General features: G+C 35.2%; 1 protein-coding gene across 1 annotated transcript; it reads left to right on the top strand.

The window, feature by feature from the left end:
- Positions 1–1,072: 1,072 nt before the first annotated feature.
- On the top strand, positions 1,073–25,627 carry PI15 (peptidase inhibitor 15). The gene is made up of 5 exons (XM_077752465.1): positions 1,073–1,345; positions 20,846–20,964; positions 21,943–22,075; positions 22,190–22,305; positions 25,431–25,627. Exons 1-5 carry the CDS (start codon positions 1,073–1,075, stop codon positions 25,564–25,566), a joined length of 777 nt encoding a protein of 258 aa, XP_077608591.1. The 3' UTR covers positions 25,567–25,627.
- Positions 25,628–25,973: the final 346 nt, after the last annotated feature.

Below are 25,973 nucleotides of genomic sequence, written 5' to 3'. Positions count from 1 at the left end.
TTTTCAAGAACTCAGTCTTCTTTTATTTTTTTTCTCTCCTTTTTGTATGGGAACCAGGAACTAGAAGGCATTAAATGAGAAAAATTAACCACTCACAGAAAAGGTAGAAGCCCAGAGAAAAAGGGGTTTGTCTTTTATGGTTTCTACTTTGTAAGCTGTGGGTGTGACTCAATTTCCTCACCACCCACATAAAAAGGTTGCCACCCAATCACTGTTTTTTTCTATCCCAAACCCCTCCCCTTTGATTTTGGCTAGGAGAGACCCTAAGAAAGACTGCCCTTTCTGGAAGTTGCAGACTGTGACATATAAAAGCTGTTAGCTGCTCCTGCAGCCAGCAGCATTCAAACCTTGCAGAGTTTTGCTCTCTCAGAGTCTGTAATAAGACACACTCTTACAAGAGTTCATACTACAACCTAGCAAAGAACTTTAAATTTTTGGAAGAACAATATATTCATTTTGGCATTGTGCAGAGGTAAGCTCTTTAGCTCGACAAGTTTATTTTGCATGCATTGATTTTATACTAGCTCACATTTTTATTTTTATTTTTTAGAAATGAGACTGGCTTATTATAACTTTTTTTCTATGTATTCTATCACTTGGTGTCCATATATGTCTGGGACACATTATCAGCACATTCTCTGTTGTTAACTGTGATGCATTTTTCCTCCTCATTCTCAAGAGTAATCTCAATTCCTAATGATTTCCCTCTGAGTATATGCAGTAATGCATTATGTGGTGCAGAAATTTGGGGCAAGTGGTTCACATGCATTGTAGGGTTAGTAGTCATGCTGTTTATTTTTCTCTAGCTATAGGCAGTTTGTCTTAGGAATCTGCCTCATAACACCAAGTAAAATGTATAACGACTACTGTAGGTTGTTTCCTAGGCTTGAGTTCAACATTTATTTGCATTTTTCAGAGAAAATCAAATCAGTGTTCCCAAGTGATGACTTTGTAAATTCATACCCACTGGACACTCCCCTTTTTTTTTCTTTTTTTACTTTTCATAGACCCTAACTCTACCTTTCTGCTTTAAAGCAAAGTAAATTCGGTGGCTTCTCTTCCACTCCTCAAAATGATAGCAACCTCTGCAGTCAGCAGTGCACTTCTGTTCTCCCTTCTCTGTGAAGCAAGTGCCGTCGTCTTACTCAATTCCACTGACTCATCCCCGCCAACCAATAATTTCACTGATATTGAAGCAGCACTAAAAGCACAACTAGATTCTGCGGATATCCCCAAAGCCAGGCGGAAGCGCTACATTTCGCAGAATGACATGATCGCCATTCTTGATTACCATAATCAAGTTCGGGGGAAAGTGTTCCCACCAGCAGCGAACATGGAATATATGGTAAGAGGAATTCGTTTTCCTTAAGTAATTCTGAGGAACGACGCTGTATTTCAATTGTTCATTGAAGAACCTAAACGGTGTTTACGTATTAAGGGATATGGAGCCTTGTACACATTTTAACTTAGGTTCTTATGTGCATAATAAGCTTAAGTTTTATTCCATCATGGAATTAAAGGAGGCGGGTGGGGGGTGCAGTTCTCATTTTCTTTTGTGAGTTCCATAACCACTGATGAATCAGGTCTTATATAAAAAACAAAGATAGAGCGTGGAGTATGCTGACTGACCACATTTGAAAGGTACACTTTTTAAAGAAGATTCACATGAGACTTTTTCTGTGCTTCGTTTATCTAATAGTCATATTTATCAGCTCAAATATATCTTGAAAATAACTTTTTTAAGTTACAGGTTTTGTGTACATGATTTATTCTCTGGGTAGGTGTCCCTTCCCTTTCTTGGACAAAGCTCTTCCTGACGTTGATCTATTTGTATTCTCAGAGAACATGCTGACTTTTTCCTCTTTGTGATTTAGTGCCTTGTCGTTCAGATAACAGTGAAGCCAGCATACTTGCACACTGTTCCAACTTGCCATGAACACATTCTTTGCTCTTTTAAAAATAGGCATGCTGTGTTTAAAGCAGAAATCATTCTGCTTAGGAAGTAAAAAAAACAAAACAAAACAAAACCCTTGAGTTGGTTTTGAAAGGATAGATGTCTTCTTAAAGTTACTTTATTTTTTGTTTTGAATTTATGCAAGGTTACGGTTTAAAGTTCAGTACCTTCTGAGAGTGGCTTGGAGCCTGTTTAAGGCAATGAAGATCACCAGTCTGATATTTCCAAGTTGGGGTCGAGGGTGGGGGTGGTAACTTTTTATAAGTGCTGATCTAAAATTTGGTATTTCTATCAGATTCTAAGTTCACCTTTTATTTAAATAAGCTTTTAAGTTTGACTAATTACAGATGTCAGAGTTACAGGAAAAATAAAGGCTTGCCAAATATAAGAGAGTCATAGTTCATAGAAGTACAATTTAGAATCTATTATTTTCTATCCTAGAAAATGCACTTTCCTAGGATATTTTAAAGGAAGAGGAAAAGAGGATATAATCAGTCCTGGTGTATGAATGGTAATATAGTCTCATGATTAAGAATATGGGCTTTGGAATCTAAACGCGTGGGTTCACACCTCAGTCCTGAAATATAACATGAATGAATTTGTTATTTCATTTTCATCACCTCTAGTATGAGGATAAATGAAGTGTCTGCCACTTTGGGTTGTTTAATTGGGAAGGTATGAGTTGAGCGGTTGAGCAACTAGACCATAGCCTAGAGCAAAATAGACTCCAATAAACGTTAGCACTTTCTAGAAGGTGATACATCGATGTAGAAAAAAGAGTAAGTTTTTTAGTTAACATAAATTATGAGAGAAATGTGCATGAGATTCTATGAGATCAGAAGAGCTTATTATATAGACTGTGAGTTTAGGAAAGACTTCTTCTGCCAATCACATGGCTTGGACCAAAGTAGGACCAAAACAACTGAAGTGCTTTAGAGGCAAGCTCCTCCAAGTTCAAACCCTAACTCTGCTGCCTACTCTGTGATCTCCTGCGAGTTACACAATGTGTGTGAGACTCAATTTCCATATCTTAAAAATGAGAATAATAATATAGATACTAAACAGGGCACCTGGTTAAGTTAACAGTCAGTTAAGCTTCTGACTTCGTCAGATCATGGTCTCATGATTCGTGAGTTCGAGCCCCACGCTGGGCTCTGTGCTGACAGCTTAGAGCTTGGAGCCTGCATCCAAGTCTGTGTCTCTGTCTCTCTCTGCTCCTCACCCACTTGCACTTTGTCTCTCTGTCTCTCTCAAAAATAAACATTAAAATTTTTTAAATAAAAAATGATATAGATAATAACCAAATATATAATGCAATTCACTATTTTAATGATAACGATGGTAGAGGGCTCATCTTGAGTAACAGTGGAGTACAACACAGTAGAAATGGTTGAAAAAAGCCACATTTTTCTGGTTATATTTGTCTCCACTGGTCAAGAATTAATTCATTCCGAATGCATTTATTTAATTTTTTTCTTTGTGCCAACAACTTCGCTAATTGTTTTCATAGATGATCTCATTTGATAGCTCACATTCTCCCTATGAGGTTAAGATTGTGAACTTTATTTTACAAATGAAATCACTTAGACCTAGAAAAGCTAATGAGTAGGCCAAAGTGGTATTGACGAATGAATGGTGTTAATAGAGTTAGAATTTAGGTCTATGTAATTTCAAAGCTGATGCCTATGTTGGGAAGCCTCTTTTCATTTGCTAGGTTTTTATGTACCAGTGGGGGAAACTACTGGAGGTGTCAGGAGATCTTTCCTCCTTTAAAATGCCACTTGAAATCCAATAATATTCATATTCTTTTCTATTATTATTTCTCAAACATGAGAGCTATGATATGATTTATTTTGTAAGAACCAGACACAGTGCTGATTGTATCAATGGATAGGTGACAAAACCTCCTTCACTTAGTCAGGTTAATGAGAGGAGTAATTAGCACAGTAAGTTCTATAAAATAAAATGAAATTGTCATGTAAATACTGCATATACTTCTTTTGCCCATGTATTTATTCATTTAATATTTATTGAGCGTATATTCTATGTCAGGCACTTTTGTAAACAATAGGGTACATTCATTAATAAAATGTATCTGGTTCCTCTGGGAGGAAAACCACACAAAAAAGAATAGAAATAAATCATATTTATATTCCATATAACCATATAGTACATTAGAAGGTGATAAGGATGAGGAGATAAATAAAGCAGGTTGTGGTCAGGTTGTGAAACCGAATAGGGTGGCCAGGGAAGGGTTCACTGGGAGTGTCGTTGAGGAAGCACGGGAGTCAGGCACACTGATAGGTGAGGGAAGAGCTTCCCAGGTGGAAGGAAGAGCCAAGGAGAAGGCCCTGATGTAGGACAAAATTGATTAGTTCAGTTAGAAAAATGTGCTCAATTTAATGAAACTGGGTGAGAAGAGCAGTTTGACTAAGTTGAGCCATTGAAATAACTCGGGTGGATCACTCATGAAGACTCAAAGAAACTCTGAGTGAAGTGTAATGTATTGGCAGCTTGGAGGTTGGAGCAGAAACTGTTAAGTGACTAATCTCTAGGCCAGGTGAAAAAATACAGATCTCAATTTAACACTATTATCTTCATTTGAACATGTTCAGCATTGATTTGGATTGCGAGCAGTCTGAAGGTGAGCTCAGTTCCTACCTCTATTCAGTACCTCAAAAACTTAGGATTCTTAGCTCCCTAGGACCACAAGCTGTGTCTTCAAATTATCCTCATCGGTGAGTGGTAGCAGCCATGGGACCTTCATAGAAGAGGGTATTCAGCTCAGGGCTTTTTCTTTTCTTTTTTTTTAAGGTTATTTACTTTGAGAGAGAGAGAGAGAGAGAGAAAGAGAGAGAGAGAGAATCCCAAGCAGGTTAAACATTGCCAGCAGGGAGCCCGACCCAGGGTTTGAACACACATACCATGAAATCATGAGCTGAGTCAAAATCCAGAGTTGAGCACTTACCCGACTAAGCTACCCAGACACCCCAGCTCAAGGTTTTCTCTAACTGTGTCCCCTGATTTGTGTCCCTTTTACCACAACTTTTCAATTTGAACCATTTTTTCATGCTGCTTCTCTCCCTCCGTCTCCTCCTTAGCTTATTCCATGATTTACAGCCCTGCCCTTCAAATCTTATATCAGAATGCTGTGTCCTTTTTTGATATATATATATTTACCCTCACAACTATATTTGATATCTCCTTGTTTTAACTTCTATTTTAACTTCTATTCATGTCTGTTACTCTGCTCTCATCAAACTCGAACTCTGTCTACACTTATTTGTATAGTTCTTGCAAACTTTCTAGTTTTAAGCTTTCAGGGTGCTAAGGCCATGTTTATTTACTTTTATATCCATTTTTTAAACCAAATTCTTGAGTATAGCAGTGATCAATATTTATCTGATGAATTTAGTTCAAGTCCCTATGAATTGTTACATGTTTATAAGTAGCATCAATTTTGATATTATATATATTTAATGAAAGTTTTCTCATCATGTATTTTATTACATGCACTGAAAGCTTAAATAAAACGTTTTTCCTAAATTCTAAAAAAGTTCCTTAAAATTAAATGATTTTATCATCTTTTAATACTTGGTTATGTCAGTGTACCCTTGACAAAATAAAGTAGAAGCAATCTGAACTCCGAGTGTTGACATTCATGTTATAGTTGTATAATATTTTCTTTGGATATTTGGCCATGATCTTAGTAAAAAAACACACACTGAAAAATTTAATTTTCTAAACATAGTATCTTTTTAAAAAATAATAATATTGATAGGGCTTGAGATATGCAAGTCAAACTTCTTTGCTCTTGGCTTCTGTTCCACAATTAGTTTATTGACAAATTTCCAGGGCTCCTTGGACACCAGCTGTTTTTCATTCTTCTAAGGGCAGCTTAAACCATGACTCTAAACCACAAACCACACTAGTTTCTTAGAATAAGAATTATCCCCAAAAGAATGAAATTGCAAGACTCACACATGGAGTAAAATTTGTAAGATATTCCTTGAATTCAAGTCAATTGAATAAATTGTTTTTAAAAAGGTTGAGGTCCCTCCATGAAAGGATGAGATCCATCGATAACAGAAATCTTTGTCTTTAAAGTATAAGCAAAACCATGAAAAACAACACAAACAGGAAAGAAAACACTAAGTATATATAATTCAGTATAATATGCTGCTGCATAATATTGATGTAATAAATGAGGTACAGAAAAATACCATGGAGAAATCAAAGAAAGAAGCAATAATCCCTGTTGGCAAAGTCATCAAAAGGCTCCTTGAGGGAGGAACACAAGAGATAGATGCTCAGGAAGGGGGTGGCTTGGCTGTTATAATAAGTAAAGCAATGCATGAACAAAATCACCTGTAAAAAAGGAGCATAATGTGTTAGCCGAATTTTTGAGAAGTTTGAGAAAAGACCAATCACTTCATATAAAAGTAATTAGAGAGACTTATAGAGGTCTTGGAGCAGGGTCAGAGGCGCATTTGTGAAAGATGGCCCTAGCAGTTGATGAAGTTTAGACCACCAGTGAAGTCGACTGGGGAAGAGGCAACCACTAGGTTAGGGGTGCCATCCCTTTGGCCCAGTGAGAAGTCAGACACCTGCACCTGCATGAGCATGGTGCCTGAGATAGCAGTTTCCGTAGACGGTGTACAGTGATGGCAAGGCAGGTGAGGGACAGTGAAGAGACAATGATGGATATGAACTGAACAACTTAAAGCTGAAAAAGTGTAATATAATTTCACTATGTTGATAATATGGGCCATTTCATTTGTTTGGTGTCTGCAAATATTAGCTCTGTAGAGCTAAGAGAATAAGGCTTCCTAGATTTTTCTGGAAAAGAGAAAAATACTAGTTACCAAGTCACAGCAGTTAGTAAAGTATCAGAAAGCATGACGGCAATGAATGAATGGAGAATAGATTAATCCATCCTTGGAAACAGCCAATAAACTATTTGCCTGCAATAATTTATGACTCGAATAATGAAAAATGCTGAATTTGTTCATTTGGGCTTCATGGGAAGAGAATGTAGATAATGTTAAACCCCTTATTTTTTCTTTATTTAATAGCTGACCAAACTATTATATTGTCTATCCTTGTCTTTTTTTTTTTTTTTTAATGAAACCATATAGTGTCCCAGATGGTGCACTTCCTCTCATTTGGGAAGGATAACTCAATTTTCTTGTTATAAACATGAGAAATTTGATGTGTCTAACCTAAATCTTTTCAATGACTGCTTTTATGACTACTAGAAAGCCTCCTGAGACCCGTTGCCAGCCCGCAGTGAACTGAGAAAGACTGCTGACAGGAAGGCATTTCTCCAGCACATTTGGAACGCCACATTCCTGTTCTCATAGATGTAGAGCCTTTTAAGTGTCTTGGCTTCCAACAGAGACTGGGCACATTTTGTAGGAATTTTCTTCCAAGGCGCATGTTGCTTAATATTACTTACTTCATGTTACTTATATATGAATGTTCAGCTATTCATGTACAGAGCCAGCTGAAGGTTTAAGAACATTTTCTTTGTGACCATCTTAAATACAGGCTCTGAAGTGCAAATGTAAACGTTAACACAGCATGATTCGGAACCTCACCGTTAGCTGGTAGACAGAAAAGCTGTGAATCACATGCAGGCCACATATATGGTGACCACATTTCCTAGGATTACAACACTGCTGTTTTGATGGCAAATATCTGACCACATACAACGGTGTAGAAAAATTAAGTCTATTGTATTCCTGCTGAGTATTTGTAGAACCTAGCATCATACTGTTCCACAGCGAACACTCAACTAATATTTGTGGAACAACTAAATGAAGTCTTTTAACATTTTCTGGGCATCCAGTGTGAAGAATGTGTGGCTGTGATGATTTGATGGGCAAGAGTCATTCGTAATTCAGTCACTCATTCCACAATGTCACTCATGTGCCAGCACTGTACTAGGAGATTCAATGGGGAGCTAAGAGATGATCTTTTATAGGAAAAGCTGTGAACAGACAAGTGAGTGGAATAACAGTGAGTTGAGTGCTGAAGTAAAAAAAGTACAGGGTGCTTTGGGATTACATGAGACACACTTTGCCCTGACTTGGACTCGAGGTATAGAGGCAGAGAAGGTGTGGTAGGTGTGGTAAGGTGCTCTAAGAACCTAAGTGGTACATTGAAGGCAAGTTAAAAATTCAGTGTGGCTTAGATATAGTGTATAAAAGAAAAAGTGGTGTTTGATGAGGCTGGAACAGGCATGCAAAAACTTGTTTAGTTTTATTTTAAAATCAAGGGAAGTTATTAAAGGTTTTAAGCAGGGAAGTTATGTACTTAATTTGCATTTAATAGAAGTTATTCTGGCTACAAGGTGAGGAAGGGATTAGAAAGGGTGGAAGTAAAGACAGGGTGCACAGTCTAGAGGCTGTTCTCATAGTCTGGATAAGAGATAACTGGACACTGACCTTTAAGCCCATACGGAGGTGACAAAGTGCATTTAGGGATCCAATCAATAGGAGTAAGTGATTTACATTATAAAAGAGATTGAAGATGCATGTGATGATGCAGGGAAAAAGGTTACCTCTGCTTTTGACCTGGACAACTTGGTTTCTCTGGTTTCTGGAGAACTCAAATTCAAGATCAGGTTTCAGGTAGTTATTAAGTGGCTGCAGATTTATCATCCAGGGTATGCATCTATAAAGGTTGAAAAAAGTAGCTAGTGTTGGGAGGGAACATTCTTCTACTATAAAAATGTTTGGATAGGAATATGCTTTGGTAATCAAAAAGTACTATTTTGCATAATAGGGGCAGGGTAGTGTCAGGGAGACAGCGTGGATGGATGATTTTATGCCTGGGAATCTACTCAAGAATTTTTACAAGAAGGTTTCATTTACCTTTTTAAAAAAATAAGTACTGAGGCTTAAATCAATACAAATTTAAATCTATTTCAGGGGCCTGGGTAGCACCAGGCCCATCTAGTCTTTTTGACACATTCAGGATAAGGTATTTTTGGAAACTAATCAGAGGACTTCAGAAAAATAGAAGTTGACTAGTCTGCATGGTCTGGTGTCCTGAACTTAGCATATCTAAAAGGCATGTAATAGTGGCCATTAAATGGTTATAAACTTGAGATATTTAATTGCCTATGAGAATTTCTGAAGAATGGTGTAGGAAGGGGATAGGGAAAAATCAAGACTAACAGCTTAAACCGGTCAAGGAAAATGTTTGGCACAAAGTACATCATTGACTGAAGTTTGGAGGGATGGGAATTGAATGTTTCCAGTCTGTTTTACCCATAGTGTCTAAAATCAGGTACCAAGCATTTTTTTTACATGAATATGGAACAATGCCCAACAAGTTGGGGTTTTAGATTAAACTTTTCATGACTCTTAAAATTTCACACTACATACTCCAAACTGAAGCAGTTGAGAAATGTTGCTTAAGGACACAGTATTTTTTTCTCCTAATAAGTGCATCAAATCCATGTTTCATAATTTCATTAAATATGAACATTCTACCAAATCGGTCTCTCTGCATTCCATAGAGATCATGTTTTCAGCAGGCAGTAGGTAGGCGGAAAGGCATTTGAATTCTTCTAACTACGTGGGCAATGGCAAGATTTGGGATTTGCATGTGTAGCACAGGATAGTTTAACAATCAAGAAACCAGTTTTTAGATTATTGTAACATTGGGTTGGTGAAAAAATTAATCATGCATGAAAATGTCTTTCTGGATCACAATTCCAATATGAAATGGTAGGTGATGGGTATTACATTTCCATGGAAAGGAGAATTCTTGCTAGAATCTATCAACAAATGATGTTAAAATTTAAAGATTAAACATATGTAAGAGAGGGATTTATGCAGGGGCATTAATAAGTTTTAAGACATCTACAATGTTCTCTAATTTTTATCTTTCACTGCCTAATGTTATTTCTCCTGCAAGCAAGCTCCTTATTATCTATATACAATTCTGTTTCTGATTATTTAGTTGCTTCAGGGTTTATCTGTTTTCACTTTATCTTATTGCCTGCTTTGTTGAGAGTAAAGCTTGGCGTCTCTTAAACTTCAGGCTGCCAGATAACATGATCAAAAGTGTATCTCACACAGCTTCAGGTTTTAGGTGGCTTTCTAGTTCACTGGAGATCACCACCGGCCCAGTGCCTGAATCTCCAGTGATAATAATGTTTACCATTAAGCACACTCTTGTCCTCTTAGGGCTGTGCTCAATGCTCTTCAGTCACGATCCTGTCTAACCTGCAGAAAAGTCTTGAGAGATGAGGACAATTTTTCTCATCTAGAAACAGAAAACCTGGAGGTTGGAGAACAGTAACTTCCCCAAGGTCACAAAGCAGGTAAATCAAAATGGTGTGAACATAGTTCTAGATGACAACAAAGCCCCTGCTTTGAAAGACCATAAGATACACACTCCCTTTCATGTGCTGCTCTCCTGCTATTGAGACCACTGGCTGGGGAATTTTCCTACATAAAGTATTTCTTCATGTGGAATCAAATCTTGCTCCTGGTATTCTTTCTCCCTTTGGCAACCATATAGGAAAACTCTGTATTATGATGGTGCTTCAAGTCTTTGAGAGCCATGAACATTTATGTCTGGGACCCTTGACCTTAAGTCACCCAGCTCTTTCTTAGCCTTTAGCCCCTTTGTGTTGAGTTCCTATATAAAGCACCTCTTGCATGCAGAATATTCCAACACAGACTATTGTACAAAGATTGTACAAAGATACTTGCTTTCTGAAAACACTGGAAAAGGTATAAAGTTGTATTATTAAGTAAATGGAAAATCAGTGTACTCCCCACACACTTTTGATCACATATACACACATGAATGGTGCCCATTAAATTGTCTTAGGAAATGGAAGCAATGTGGCTCTGAGCAAGGAATGTCTTTCATCCCATTGCCATTCCTGGTTGGGTTCTAGTACATGTGTGCTCTTCTGATAGTTAGATGCCTAGAATATATGTGATCTGACAAGTGCAGAGTAGCAATGACAAATTATCTTCCATTTATTCTACTTCTGTGGATGCATCCTAGAGTTAAGTTGGCAAAATCAGTGGGCACCTTCTCCTGTTGATTCATATAATATTCTCATATTTTCATGAGTTACATATAGGTCATATGTATATTTTAAACACAGATTCAGCATCATTATAATGGAAAGTGTTTGCCTTTTAATAATGTTTATCTTTTTTTTTCAAGATTTTGGATTTTCAGAAAGTTCTGTATATGTTTCTCCCGTATGTTATTTGTGATATCCTAGTTAATAAAGACATTTGAAGTTTCCATGATTTCTAAATAAGCACTATAAATACTCTCTGTTATCTCTGTATTCATATACATGTAACCATAGAATACATCTTCCTTTCTACTGAAATTGTCAGTCTCAGAGTGAATGATGTTGGCTTGTTTGTATAGCAACATACATAGCGATATCTCTATCTCCCTCACCAATAATTCTGTCTTCTGTGAACACAGAGAACAAACATTCTCATAGAGTTTAGCACTCAGTATCTGTGACAGCATGACATTTTCCTGATAAAATTCTACTTTTAATTTTTATTTAAACTTCAATCAACAATAGAGCAGAGTTGAGAGGAAGGATACTGATGTAAATGCTTATATGTGACAATTACAGATGTTAACTATCAGAAGCGTCCCATTCTTTCTAAAAGTCCCATGTGATATGGCAGGACAAGGAAGTGAGTAGGGATGGGAAAGGAGAGGGGAAGCCTAGAGTTCTCTGCAGTCAAAATGACTCTCCACCAGATAAGGCTTTACACAATTATGTCTAACCAGAAGAGAACAGAACTATTTTGCAAGTACACATTCAACCTCCCCAGTCTTAACATTTCAATTTGATAGATTCAGGATTGGGCTAGGCATCTATCTACTCAAAAGTTCCCCAGGTGAGCCTAGAGTAATGTCCCAGGTGAGAAATTTCTTACACCATGGTTTAGGGCACAAAAGTGAACTGAAGAAAATATGTGGCTTAAATATCCACTCATCTGTTAAGAAACTATATATTTAAAGAATTAATAGGTTAAGCCAAAGGAAGAATTATACCAGTGATAATTTTATGTCATCACAAAATTTCAATAGAAAGTATTCACCACCTACTTTCACAAAACATCAACTGGACACTGTGGGCCTAGAACATGAAACAAGGTTCACTTGGGAATATGATTGATTGGCCAAAGAAACTTTAAAAGAAGCAAACATTTAAAAGTAGCACATGATTCTTTTGGAGCTTTTTAATATAATGCATTATATATATTACACATGTGTATAATATATTACCTAATAATGTATTTATGTGATGTATTACAATTTGTAATTATTCATTTATTTGATTGGTAGTGTTTTTGTTACCTGTCTGTTCCTTAGACTTTAAGATAGAGTCCATGTCAGGCCTGTTGACTGTTGAATCCACAGTACCCAGTGCATCCCAGTGAATATTCATTTAGTAGCTGCCTAGATGAATGCATTACCTAGGGTCCTATTGGTTAATCCAGAAATTTGTATTTCTTGCATTTTTGGTTGTTGAGAATAGAACAGCAGTCCTTGTGTGGTAAGTCTCTTGTAGGAGGTTTGGGGAAAAGGTGGCTCCAGGGTCAATCCTTTCTGCCACTGTCCATGAATATTAGGAGGGAAGATGCCACATCTATGTAAACATAATGATACCTTACTCAGAGTTCATAAGCTGTAGGCCCATCAACCATTCTAATTAGTGAGCATATTTAATTTTCTCTGCATGATATTGAACTGTACAGAATTTTACATTTAAAATAATTTGACAAATGTTCGAGTTGATACATTTAATATATGTATCAGGATTTCTAGATTACCCTGAGGAGTGAAAAGTTTTAGAGATTTTGAGCCCACTTTGTACTTGTTAGCAATTGGTTAGAGAGGAGTAGCTGTTGTGGATGGGGTAAATTTGCTCATTTCTGGGTCCCTATCTCTTTTTTTTTCCCATGTAACTATCCAGAGGTCCAGCAGTGATAGCACTTTGCAATCTTACACCCAACACTACTTTACTCATTTTCCTTAGTAGCCCATCCCCTCAACATAGTCAACTGAGAGTGACTATATTTATACAGTGCTTTAATGTTTTCAAAGCACTTGAGTCAAGTACAGTTTCACAGTGCAGATTTAGCCATGCATAGATTTAAAGCACTGAAACTTTCTTTCCTAACCACCAATCATATTTAAGTACACTTACTCAAATTCTGAATATATATCTTTTATCTATACCCTCATCAATGCATATATTAAGGCTTCATACCTGTGAAGCCCTCCCTCCATTAGGAATCTCTTGCAATAACCTAGATAACATATGGTAGTAGCTTTGACTGAAGTGGTAGCAATAGTGGTGGTGATCAGTGGTTATATTCTGAATATACAGTATTCTAAAGGTAAGATCAACAAGATTTGCCAACGCAGCAGATAAAATAATGAAGCAAAGAAAGAGCAGAGATAGCTACTTAGGTCTGAGCAGCTATAAGAGCAGTTGGTAAATTTCTTCTGTGAAGGAACAAATAGTAAATATGGCATATGTTACAACTTCTCAACTCTGCTATTGTAGCACAGCAACAGCCATAGACAATATATCAACAGGCTCTGGGACAGATTTGGTGACTCCTGAACTAGAAGGCAGGCAATGCTATTCACTAATAGAAGGGACATTACAGTAACAGCTGCTTAGGGGTAGGGAGTGGGGTAGGGTTGTAAATATCTGGAACTCAGTTTTCAATATGCTAAGTAGAAAGCTTAAAGTGGCTAGATGGTTTACAGTTAGTCTGGAATTCAACGGAGTGATCTGGAGATAAAATTTGGAACAGGAAGCATAAAAATGGTATTTCAATCTGTGAGACTAGATGAGATTACCTAAGTGGTGAATATAGATGAAACAAGGGGGGGGGGGAGAAAAAAGAAATGGATGATGCTTGAGTCCTGAGAATCCTCCCACATGTAGAGGTTAGAGAGATGAGGAGGAATCAGCAAACATATGGAGAAGCAGCAACCAGAGGAAGGTAAGGCAAGTGTGGAGTCATGAAACCAAGAGATGGGTGTATGTCCAGGAAGAGCAGGTGTTAGCCATGTCAAAAGGTCTGAATAGAGCAAGTAAGATGGTGTCCAGGAAATGACCAATGATGACATTGATTAGAGCAAGGTGGTGGACAGGTGGTGTGGGGAGTTTGCCTGTGTGAACTCAAGAGAGCAGGGCATAAGAAATTTCAGGGAATTTCACTTTAAAAGGAAGGAGAGAATGATGCAGTACTTGGAAGATGAAAAGGGTCAAGAGAGGGCTTTTTTTGGTTTGTTGTTAAGAAATGTATGTCATTGGCAATGATCCCCACTAAAACCGGTGCACTTTACATCATCTCCTTATATAAATTTTCCTTTCCCATCTACATGAAAGGTACCACTCACCTTACCTAAGGAAAATCTTCATTATCTTCTTTTAAACATTGAAAAATTGCTTAGGACCTCCCTTTGATATTTTGTGATATAATGTGTTCCTGTATTTGTAGTTATTTTTGAGGTTTGAGGGAATTTTTTATCATGTTCCTTTATCTATTTCTCCTATAAACTAGAATCAGTTTTGTATTATTTTATTAGTCTAATGTCAAAAATTTCCCACAGGAGAGCATTTTCTCTTCTTGTGCCCTACCCTTCCCCAAACACCCCATCCCTCTCTAGCCTTACCAAAGCACATTCCTATCTTCCTGTCTGCTTTAACCCTGAGCCTTGTGTGTTCAGCTCTCAGTTTCCTTAACTGGCCATTTCATTAGGCATGTCTACCTAATGGAGATAAACCCACCAATTTCAAATCATGCCCATGAAGTGTTTTAAAAGCATTTGGCTGCCCTCGGAGGAAATAATTTTGTCATCACTTAATTTCTTTTTAATGGTTCTTTCTCACTTTTGCAAGTCAGTACTCCTTTTCCAATTTGACTAACCCAGAAGAAGACCAAACAGTCCTAGCTAACTTATCTTTGCAAAACCTCAACACTTGTCATCTAAACTGACTTTACTTTGTATCAGAATATACAAGAAACGGTCACATAAATGCTTTAAAAAATATATGTCTATGGAACATGCCAAACGGTCTCCAATAGCATTGTTATCACAGCATACATGACAGTAGCCAATTTAGAAATGTATCTCTAAAAACTCAAAGTGTGATAAAATGATAGCATTTTATGTCTTTGAAGATGGTTTCCATGAGCCGAATAGATTTTTCAGGAGGTCACTTTTGTTCTCAAAATTAATATTCTTGGTTCTTCCTTAATTTAGCTGCACTTTGTAAATCTTTTGTTCTATTCAGAAATCTAGCATTTTGACAACCACATTTATTGAATGTTTATTACCAATTGATTTAATTAACTAAATGTCCTAAACTGCATTTATACATTTAATATATCTGATTTTAAAAGTATTTCAATTGTTAGGTTGAAAATAATTTTTATATATTGAAGTATCTTCAAAGTCTACAGTAAAGTGGCTCTTCAGCTCTATATTTTGCAATACTCCCTTAAAAATTTGACAAGATTTTTTTTTGTAATTTCAACTCAAAATCACAAAAGTAAGTAATTATTCATTTATATATTTAATGTTGCAATTACAAAGCTAACCTCTTGTTTTAATGGGCACATTTTCTTAACCACCACTAATTGTAATAATATCAAGTGCATACAGTTTCCTTAGCCAGAAATTCTTTTCTAACACTTTAAATATGATTCTTTCAAACACTTCTATATTTAAATCTTATATGTGGAATTAAAAGATATTACCCATTTAAAAAAAATAAAAAAGCACTATGTCATCCCAAACAATGTTGGGAATGTATTCCCAAGCAATTTCTAGACTTGCTTTCCAGTCAGACATTTCTTGTTGTGCAAGCTATTGACTGGGATTTAAGATGGGTGCTTCAGATGTCAGTGTGCTTCCTGACTCTAGCTGTCGCTGTGTTGTGGATATCAAAACTTACAGAAATATCTGGCAAAACAACCTCATCCTTGGACTGGATCATATCACTCTTCAATTCCGTCTGCTTATGAAAGTCAGCAAACTTCTCCCACACTGCAACATTCTTTGATTTGATTTTGTATTTCTTCAGGTCAAGCTCTAAAAACCACTGAACTTGATGAGAATCTGCATTCTTTTCATACCCCTTCTATTTCTTGGAGCCACAACTCTTCTAGATATTTAAATGAAATCAGTTTGAATTTTGGATATCTCTCATGGCTTAGTCCAACTACGGTTTCCACAGACAGGATGCTAACTTTACAAGTAGAGTACTTCATGGTGAACATTTTAGTACAAAGTAAATCAATCCATTTATTAGCTGGCTCACTAAATGGCTCTAACAACAAGAAATGGAAGAAAACCACTTGGGGCACTACGGCATACCTACAAGCATATGCATGCTCTGACACTGGTTTAAGCAACCTTTAGTTTGTGAACTATTTAATTGAATCATAATTTCTAAGTTCTACTGGGTCCTGTAAATGTTTTTGGGTATCCATGCATCATAGTCCTAATTTTTGCCTCATGTTTAGAAGGCAATATCAAATTTTAAATACTTACAACTAAATTTTCTATGAATGTATCTAAACTATTTAAGAAGGACAAAAACTAGAAATACAGAATGTCCAAGCTCATTGAATAAGAGCTAAGTATCAGATATTTAGTTTTCCCATAAAGGTAATAAGTAGTATGTTGCATATTTAGTAGGCATTCCATAGGATGTTAAATAAGTGCACATGTGTGCTCTTTCTGTTGCTGTATTTGTAGAATATAATGTTAAAATTATTTCAAATAAATGCTATTCATACTCAGAAAAATTCAGCAGATTGTTCATCAAGCATCTAGAAATTTATATGTTAAGTTAAATGCTTAAGCAATTTACAACTTCATTTCCTGAACTTTTGTTTCTTTCACATGGTTATTCTGGGGCACATTCATTGCAATTTAGAGTTCCTGGATAGGAAAAAATAGATCATATTGGATCATTCCCCAACTTTTTGTTGAAATTTCCTATTATTATTAAATAAAGTTATCATTGCTTGCTATTTTCAAACCTCACAGACCTCTCATCATAATAACAAATTAATTACCACTGGATATTAAGGGGATAAATAATATACCCATTTTCTCCTGGAATTTGTAACCAATGGAGAAAGACAGATAGTAATTGCAGATCTTAACTTTCCAGTAGGGAATGATGTAATTCCTAAATTTCAGAGCTCCCTACCAGAGTTGGATCTTCCCCTTCTCTACAGGATGGCTGTGCGTGCCTGAGGACAAAGAGGCAAGAAAGAGTATATAGCACCTTTGACTTCCCCTGCAGTAGGTATCAAAGAGACAGTCGACCATGTCTCCCACAGGGAGTCAAAATGACCAGCTTTCTGTAGGGACCTAACCCATGCCCAAGAGGCCCTCCAGCATCTTCCTTCAGGAATATAGAGACAGGTAGAAATCCCTCCCATCAGTTCCCTAAAACTAAACACACAGAGAGAAAGAAAAGATTATCCCTTTTCCTCCATTAACTATATTCCTCAAAATTTTCATTGTCATATTTGTACATAGAAACTCATGCATAAAAATGTAGACATCAGTAATGCTGAATACATTATCTTCTTATCAAAATTCCTTATCATGTTTAATAAAGTATGTTCATATAATATATTTTTCAGGCACGACTTTTTGGTTTATCTTTTTGACATACACAGTTTTAAGTTTTAAACTATATTAATGAGCATGAAGACAATTATATATGCTAAATTACTTTTCAATTTCTAACAGCCTTAAATATTTTTAATTATTTTGAAAGGAATCTAGTTTTATTCTCTCTGTGTAATGGGAAAGGCTAGAATTGAGCAAGTGGTAGGCCACTTTGATGCTGAGGCTACTCAGGTATATTAAATTATGAGAAGAGAAGATGAAAGGAACCCTAGAAATGACCCCATCCAAATTTATTTCATAAATGAGTTAAGTGGGAGAAAGGATAATTGATATGTCTTCAGATGATCTTAACAGTAGAATTGGGATTAGAACAAAAGATATTTGATTTTCAGGTCAGTGTTATTTGTGCCATGCTGTGCTGGTATTTTAGGACAAGACTATAATTAAGTGTTTTTAGCAGTTAATGATCTGAGTGCTCACTGTAGTTCAACATGTACAAAGTATTTAGATACATTGTTTTCCCAAGTGATTACAATTAATTAAGAACCCATCAGGGGACATTAGTTTTTGGTGCTATTCCTTATGGAATTCCTTTGTAAATTAATTGTGTCATTGTGTACTTCGGTGAACTGTAATCCATATTTCATTGAAAAAACATGAAAAGAATAAATACTAGATGAATCCAGTATGAGCCAAACAAATGCTTTTAAAGTTTATTTCAGTCTTGGGATATTAAGACTTTCATTATAAATGTATTTCAAGTTGCTGACACACTTTGCCCAGATTTTTACAGATAAAACAAAGGAGAAGTTTGAAGTAATAATTTATAAAATTTATGTCTTAGCTAAGTAACTGAAAACAGTAGTGCAAAATCTCTTATGTTAGAAAGTGTTTTCCATTTTTTGGATATATTTAACATTGAATACTTACTGATTAAATGGCATTAGGTAATGTTTTGCCACATTTCAGTTGTATTGTGGATAAGTGAGGAAAGTGTGTCCTGCTATAACTCCTTCAGTAATCTTTCCTTTATATGGATGGACAAAGGAGATGTGGCTGCTGTCACCATCGAACTACTCCAGACCCTTCTTAAATAATTCTGATTTTATTTTAATGTAATTCTGAATGACTTTATGTAAGATGGCTTCATTTTCCTAATTTAAAACATCTTCTGAGTACCCGACAAATTTCTGTTGAAGGTGGCTGCCATGGCCTCATGGGACAGAAATATCTCTGGAAGAGTTCATCTATTATTTTGATTTTTGCCTGTTTTATTTCAAAGTCACTAAAATAGTTTCTCTTCACTTCAATACATTGTTATATTAAATAAATATATGTATCCTGTTATCCTTGTGGAAAATTAAAGCTTTCAGTGTTATAGGTTTAGCACGTTCATGAGTTTGCTTGAAAGCTTTATAACTCAGTGAACTCATGGCCATCAACCCTAAGGTAGGGGAGTCTTGCTTAGCTCCATACAACCTGATAGAGGAGAAAGTCACCAAAAGAATGATAAAATAAAGGCGATTATGAAAAATAGGAGCACAACGATCTGTAGGACATCGATACACTTTCATATGGAGAGCTCCATGTGAATTTAAGTAATTATAAAATTGTCACTTTTCGTGTAAGTTCTAACCTTCTAAAATATACTACTAAACACTGGCTAGTCACAATTTGAATAACTTTTTTTCAGATGGAATAATATGTAAATATTGAAATGATTTAGGAAATAATGTCATGATACAAACTATAAAATTCAATTAAAATCATTCATTACAAAAGAAAAATACTTCACTAAATTACATTTTCACTAGGGAGAATTTTTGAAAGTATTTTTTTTCTATACTGATTTACAAGAATTACAAATATTCTCTATTTTCTGTTTTTGTACCTTGTAACTTGTTATAAAACAGATTACCATTTTAGGGGTGACTGTGTGGCTCAGTTGGTTGAGTGTCCAACTCTCTGATTTATTATTATTTTAAGCTTATTTATTTTAGAGAGAGAGCATGCAAAAGGGTAAGTGTCAGTGGGGGAGGGGCAGAGAGTGAGAGAATCCCAAGAAGGCTTCCCGCTCCCATTGCAGAGACTGACACAGGGCTCCATCTCGGAACTGTGAGATCATGACCTGAGCCGAAATTAAGAGCGAGCCACAGCCTCTTGATTTCGGCTCAAGTCATGATCTCATGGTGGTGAGATGAGCCCCATGTTGGGTTCCTTGCTAGAAATGGAGCCAGCTAAGATTCTCTCTCTTCCTCTCTGCTCCTTCCCCACTCGTGTGCACACACTCTCTCACAAAGATATCTGTTATCATTTTAGAGTTGTTATCATTGGCAGGTCCACAGATTCTTGGCTTAATTTCCCCATACAGCTTTAAAGATAAAAATGTCAATTTATATGGTAACTAATATAAATGTATATTAAATCTAAGGCTCATTTAAATTTTATCCCACAATTCTTTTCAAAGAATAAGTTATATGTCAATAACACCCTCATTATCAATTTAAACACCTTTCTTTTTTGTGAATAATTACTTTTTTTCTTAATTTATTTAATTGGATTATAATATGCTATATTTTCATAGCAGTCCTACATAGCATAGTCAAATTATTTTTATCATAGTTTGTTTCCATTTAATAACAACTAAAATTTACTTCTCATATTATTGTATTATTACTACTATCAAAGATTCAAATAATATAAAATATGAAGGCTCCTTGAGAATTATTATACCATAATATGATTTGACCATTAAAAATTACAGTATAATATTAGACATTGTTAATTTTGATAAATTGATTTGAATAAATAATTTGATGATATTAGTTGTTTAAGATATATTAATAACATGACTCCTTATTGCTGAGCAGATGACCTCTAGGAAAATCAATGGACTGTGGTAGATTAAAATTTCAGTAGTCAGTATGAAGTGTCCACATGACAACCTGATAGGGTATTTTTGTTCACCTATCCTTTACTAAAACTGATGTTTGGACTTAGGCTTTGGATAACACCATGATATAATCATATTGCATTGTAGAATTTGAATATCAGTGGTCTCAATTTACTTCCTTTTGTTTAAAATAGTCTAAAGAACCAGAATTGAAAAGACTTTAGGAAATAGTACCATTTCTTCTTTTTACTTTTTCTCAGTTACTAGCAAAGCTGTTAAAGTGGAAGATTTTTTCCCCTTCACAGGTTTGGGATGAAAATCTTGCAAAATCTGCAGAGGCTTGGGCAGCTACTTGCATTTGGGACCATGGACCTTCTTACTTACTGCGATTTTTGGGCCAAAATCTGTCGGTACGAACTGGAAGGTAGGAAACAGTTTCACTGATACTGTTCATCCATATGGTTTATTACATTACTTATGCATCCCAAGGGGGGTGACACCAATTTCAAGTAATATCAACAAATATTTATTGAATGCTCATTACGTGTCAGGCAATGATGCCTCGTCTAGGACTGTTTCAGATGTCTTCAGGGATTATTTAATTGGTTAAAAGGGCCTACTAGACCAGTTTCCTCTTTCGCCTTTGGAACACTATTTCTTAGCTGTATTCTTCACTTACCTCACACAGTCTTTGAAGGGATTAGGTGTGTGCTATATACTATATCCTCAAGAAAAGTTCTGACTGTGGCAGAAGCCATTTGTGTGTGCAACTTTCCCACGATTGTATATATCTGTATATATATGCCTGTGTGTGTTATACAAAATATGTATATTTACCTATGTATGTATACACACACACACACACAACTATGTGCAGCTATGAGAAAGGCTATCCCCAATGATAGAATAACTTTTCCACCATTGTGGAATGTCATCATCCAACATTCCAAAGACCCATTCTCTTCTATATCAGGTGTGCTATTATTACAATTATAGTAATTCAAGTTTAAGGGAAAAAACACACTGAGTTCTAGTATCATAACTAAATTTGTATATCTAACTTTTAATTGTATACATGATTCTGGTGGGAGAAATTTTTGACATAGATAAAACAAGATAAAGATGAAGATTCTTGAAATATTTGTGTTTCTTTGAAACAACCAAGCATACACTTAAATGAATATAGGCTCAACTGCTTTGGTACTGGGTCTTTTCATGCTTGGTCCTACTTGTAGGAATAGAGGATTCTACTAGGTGGTGATGGTAATTGCGAGGCATGGATTTCCTTTTCGTTAAGCATGAATAATTAGCAAGAAGAACAATTAACTAATAATTCAACATGAGCTCACTATATACTAACACTACTGTATTCTAAGTTCTCATTGTTTTTCTTGATATCTAGATATCGCTCTATTCTCCAGCTTGTCAAGCCATGGTATGATGAAGTGAAAGATTATGCTTTTCCATATCCTCAGGATTGCAACCCCAGATGTCCTATGAGGTGTTTTGGCCCCATGTGCACACATTATACACAGGTTATTTCAATTGTCTTGTTTTGATTCATAGTTTAAAAATGCTCTTGCTATTTTGGGGAGTATGCCTTTTCTTAGCTTCAACTTCAATAATGATATATTGGTTTATTTTTGCAGATGGTCTGGGCCACCTCCAATCGGATAGGATGTGCAATTCATACTTGCCAAAACATGAATGTTTGGGGAGCTGTATGGCGACGTGCAGTTTACCTGGTATGCAACTATGCCCCAAAGTGAGTACTAGACTGGATTCTACTTCCTGGGACCTTTAATGAGGTTAAATATCTCTAGTCAGATAATTATCTTAATACGAATAAGACTTAAATACAATACCCTCTAATTCTCAAATCTCCCATCACCCCCTTATATCTGAAAAATAATGAGATGAATGGTTGTTTTTCACAAAGACAGGTATGTGGGGCTAAATTGTAGGCAAAGTAATTTAGGATATGGAGATTCACTAAATTCCCTCCACCACCTTTTTTTAGTCATGATAACTGTAAAATAAACACTGTACTTTCAGGCTTTTGATAGCTCTATAAAAGTTATCAGAAAAGAATCTTGTAGGGAATTTATCAACACTGCAATATTCCCATCTATCAGTACTAGAATATTGGCTTATTTTTTTTTAACCTGGGAAAGCAAAACAAAGCCCTTCTTCCTTCTTTCTTTTAAGAATAAAACTAAAAGTTATGGTTTACTAATTTCCTAGATGTTTAACGTGTCATTTATTACCTGAAGGGAGAATTTAAATGCTATGGCTTCTTTTTAAATTAAAGCTTTGTCATGATTTAAGTTTCAGTATTGAAAGTTAAAAGTTTTTCATTAGTTCTATCTTATGGAGTACATAAAAATGTATTGTGAAATTGATCAAGGATTATAAAATATAGTCATATTTATAAATATTCTTTATAAGATGAAAATAAATAAGACTTTGTTAGTATTTGATAAAATGCCTTCTTGATAACAATAATTCTTCAGATGATAAAATGTTCCAGCATTTATACATGAGTCTGTTTCCATTTGGAGTAAATACCAAAATGTGCAAAGGATTTATGACATTCTTGGTGTCTTCCAAAGTAAGTCCCAAACAAAGATTTTTTCCAGCTTTGCCAATATGGGGAGGGAATGAGAAAACGTTTCACAAATAACTGCATTACTCATTAATATGGTAGTATGCCAGTGGCAGTGTTCTTGCAAAGTTAGAAAAATAGTGATTTTCCCCATGGTCCCCCTTCATAATTATTAGAATAATAGGGTTTGGAAAGTAAAATGTGTCTGCATTACCAAAAGCATTAAAATTGTGCATTTGCTTGATATTTTCAGTTTCACACTTTATATTTTCCTTTTAAGACTTTATCCTTTTTCTTGACATAAATAGGTCAAGTAGTACTCATATGGTAAAAGAGATTTGTGTTTCAATTGTTTGGCTGTTTGTTTTTTAGAGTTTTCTAATATTATTGATGAGATATCTGAATGTTTTATGTGTACAAGAGATTAAGATATTGTGTTAATATGCTTTATTTGTTGTAAACAAGAACCATTATTTTGAAGCCTAGAAAACAAAGAAAGTTGTAAATCCCTGACTGATATTTGAGTGTGAATTTTCCAATGTCAATATAAAGTTATCTCAAGCCTTTTTGGGAGGATGGGGGGAAAGAGAGAGAGAGAAAAAAAGACTGAGGTGGAGTGAGAGAAGGAGACAGGGAGGGAGATTTTAATTAGATGGAAGAAGGACAAAAAATAAAAGGATGAATAATATAAGCTTATTAGTAGACTGATTTACTATTGAATATAATTATTCTCTATTTAGTAAAAATCTGTGATTTATGTAAAAGCTTGTGGTGTAATATGTAATACTTTTTACATGCAATAAATTTACATTTTGAAGTTTATGTTACCAAAAATATGTGCTATATAATTTCCAAAAAGCATGTGTAATGAAGAGAAAGATATGAAATCAAAATAGCATAGGCTGGGCCCAAATACACTTATGCTTTGGGTAACGATACAGAGGGAAATAAGATTATGAATACAGAATAGGAGAGATTAGGATAGAGGGGTGAGCTACACTCATAAGAACATGAGGCTTCTTGAGTGTTTCTGGGTAAGAATGTGACATTACCAAATTGTATTTGAGGAAGCTTAACCAGAGGGTAGAGTATAGAAAGAACTAAATAGAGGTGGACTGGAATCTGTTGATATTCTGTAATATGAATAGCTAATCACCACATTTTTATTTTTATAGATTAATTTTCCTCTATAAATATTTTTTATAGTTTTTAAATGACTTATTGCAGCAGATATTTTATGTAGGTACACTTTAAGAGTCATTACTTGGTTTTTTTTAGGTCTTAATGAAGATGAGAACCACCTGTTTCATATTTTAACCTCCAACCTACTGTTGTCTTATCTTCAACCCTGATTTTTACTATTGACAACCAAATTTTCTCCTGATCATTCAATTTCCTTCAAATTGCTGGCTCTGTTGCTATTTCTTAGTACTCTAGGTACTAATCACCATGCTACTGAAAATAAATCTACCACTTTCTTCATAAATGAACAGTAAGGCATTATGGCTATTTTTAACTATCATGAGTGATGACTTTAATGTATTACTATTATCATGGCTATCAGTACAGATAAAAATATTGATAACACAAATAACTTAATGTTTAGCCTTATCGAAAAACAAATGGTATTACTAAGAATGAAAGCTATTTTACACATGATGAAAGGTTTTGAAATCATCTTTAATTGTTTCTCTGAGCCCTTAGTCTCTTACCATGAGAATGGATCTGAATCTCATTTTATAAATATCGAGAACTTAAAATGTTTTACAACCTTAGAAACACATTTTGTGAACCCCTATTTTTTGTGTTATAACAACTTCTTTCTCACTTCATCATTTCTAAGCCTCCCAGAAAATACTAAGTACATGTATATATTACCATCCTTAGCATTACCAGGAGTTTTAAAAATGGGAGTGTGTCCTGCCAATGTGCTCTAGAAGGTAGTTGGCTGTAGGACAGAGACAGATGTGGTGATTGAATAAGCATCAAGCCTGGTCTCAGAGGTCTAATTATGTCACCATTCATTGTAGTGCTTTACATCTAATCTGTACATTAAGATAATATTAACTTTTACAGAGAGAAGATTTAAAAACTAAGATTGAGAGAATAATAAGTTACTGTATAAATAAGAAATTGATATAATTTTCAGTGCCTTCCTAAACTGATTCAACTTCTCAAAAAAGATCATTACATGTGAATACATGTGGTCATGTGCTTAAGGACAAGCAAATTGTTTTAAATGGGTGTTAATGTAGCACTTATATGCTTGTTTTTCTTCTTTCTAGGGGCAACTGGATTGGAGAAGCACCATATAAAGTAGGGGTACCATGTTCAGCTTGCCCTCCAAGTTATGGAGGATCTTGTACTGACAATCTTTGCTTTCCAGGAGTAACATCAAACTACCTATACTGGTTTAAATAAGCATATCTTTTCCTTCAGGAAATGGAATGGTTTCTGGGAATAGGCATATATATATATTGAGTTTTGCACATATTATACATATTTTATAATAGTCTTGTTTTCCTTTTATTATTCATTGTATAAATTCATGTTTGTCTAGTATGTTTGTTTCATCTTGAGGTAATCAAAACATCCATTTCTATCTTCTGACCTCTAAGCCCAAATTAAAATATTGTAGATGTAGTATTGACATAGTTGATGCATCCAACCCCAAAACTTGCTTTCCAAAGGAAATATGTTATGTTTGTAAGGAATAAAATATATATTTGCCTATAATATATGTGTGTATGTAGGTACATATACACATATATGTATATTTATATACATGCACACACATATAATAGATGAGGTAATGCAGACAATAATGT

The sequence above is a fragment of the Crocuta crocuta genome, unplaced genomic scaffold, assembly GCF_008692635.1.
Source record: "Crocuta crocuta isolate KB4526 unplaced genomic scaffold, BGI_CrCroc_1.0 scaffold141, whole genome shotgun sequence".
NCBI lineage: Eukaryota > Metazoa > Chordata > Mammalia > Carnivora > Hyaenidae > Crocuta > Crocuta crocuta.
Note: the sequence above shows the minus strand (reverse complement) of the source record. Positions and strands in the feature narration are given on the sequence as shown.

Bases quoted from the DNA above. Each gene is read 5' to 3' on its own strand.
- PI15 (XM_077752465.1), top strand. From the start codon at position 1,073: ATGATAGCAACCTCTGCAGTCAGCAGTGCACTTCTGTTCTCCCTTCTC. The intron at 20,965-21,942 runs GTAGGAAACAGT...CTTGATATCTAG, and splicing joins CTGTCGGTACGAACTGGAAG to ATATCGCTCTATTCTCCAGC. The intron at 22,076-22,189 runs GTTATTTCAATT...TTATTTTTGCAG, and splicing joins TGTGCACACATTATACACAG to ATGGTCTGGGCCACCTCCAA.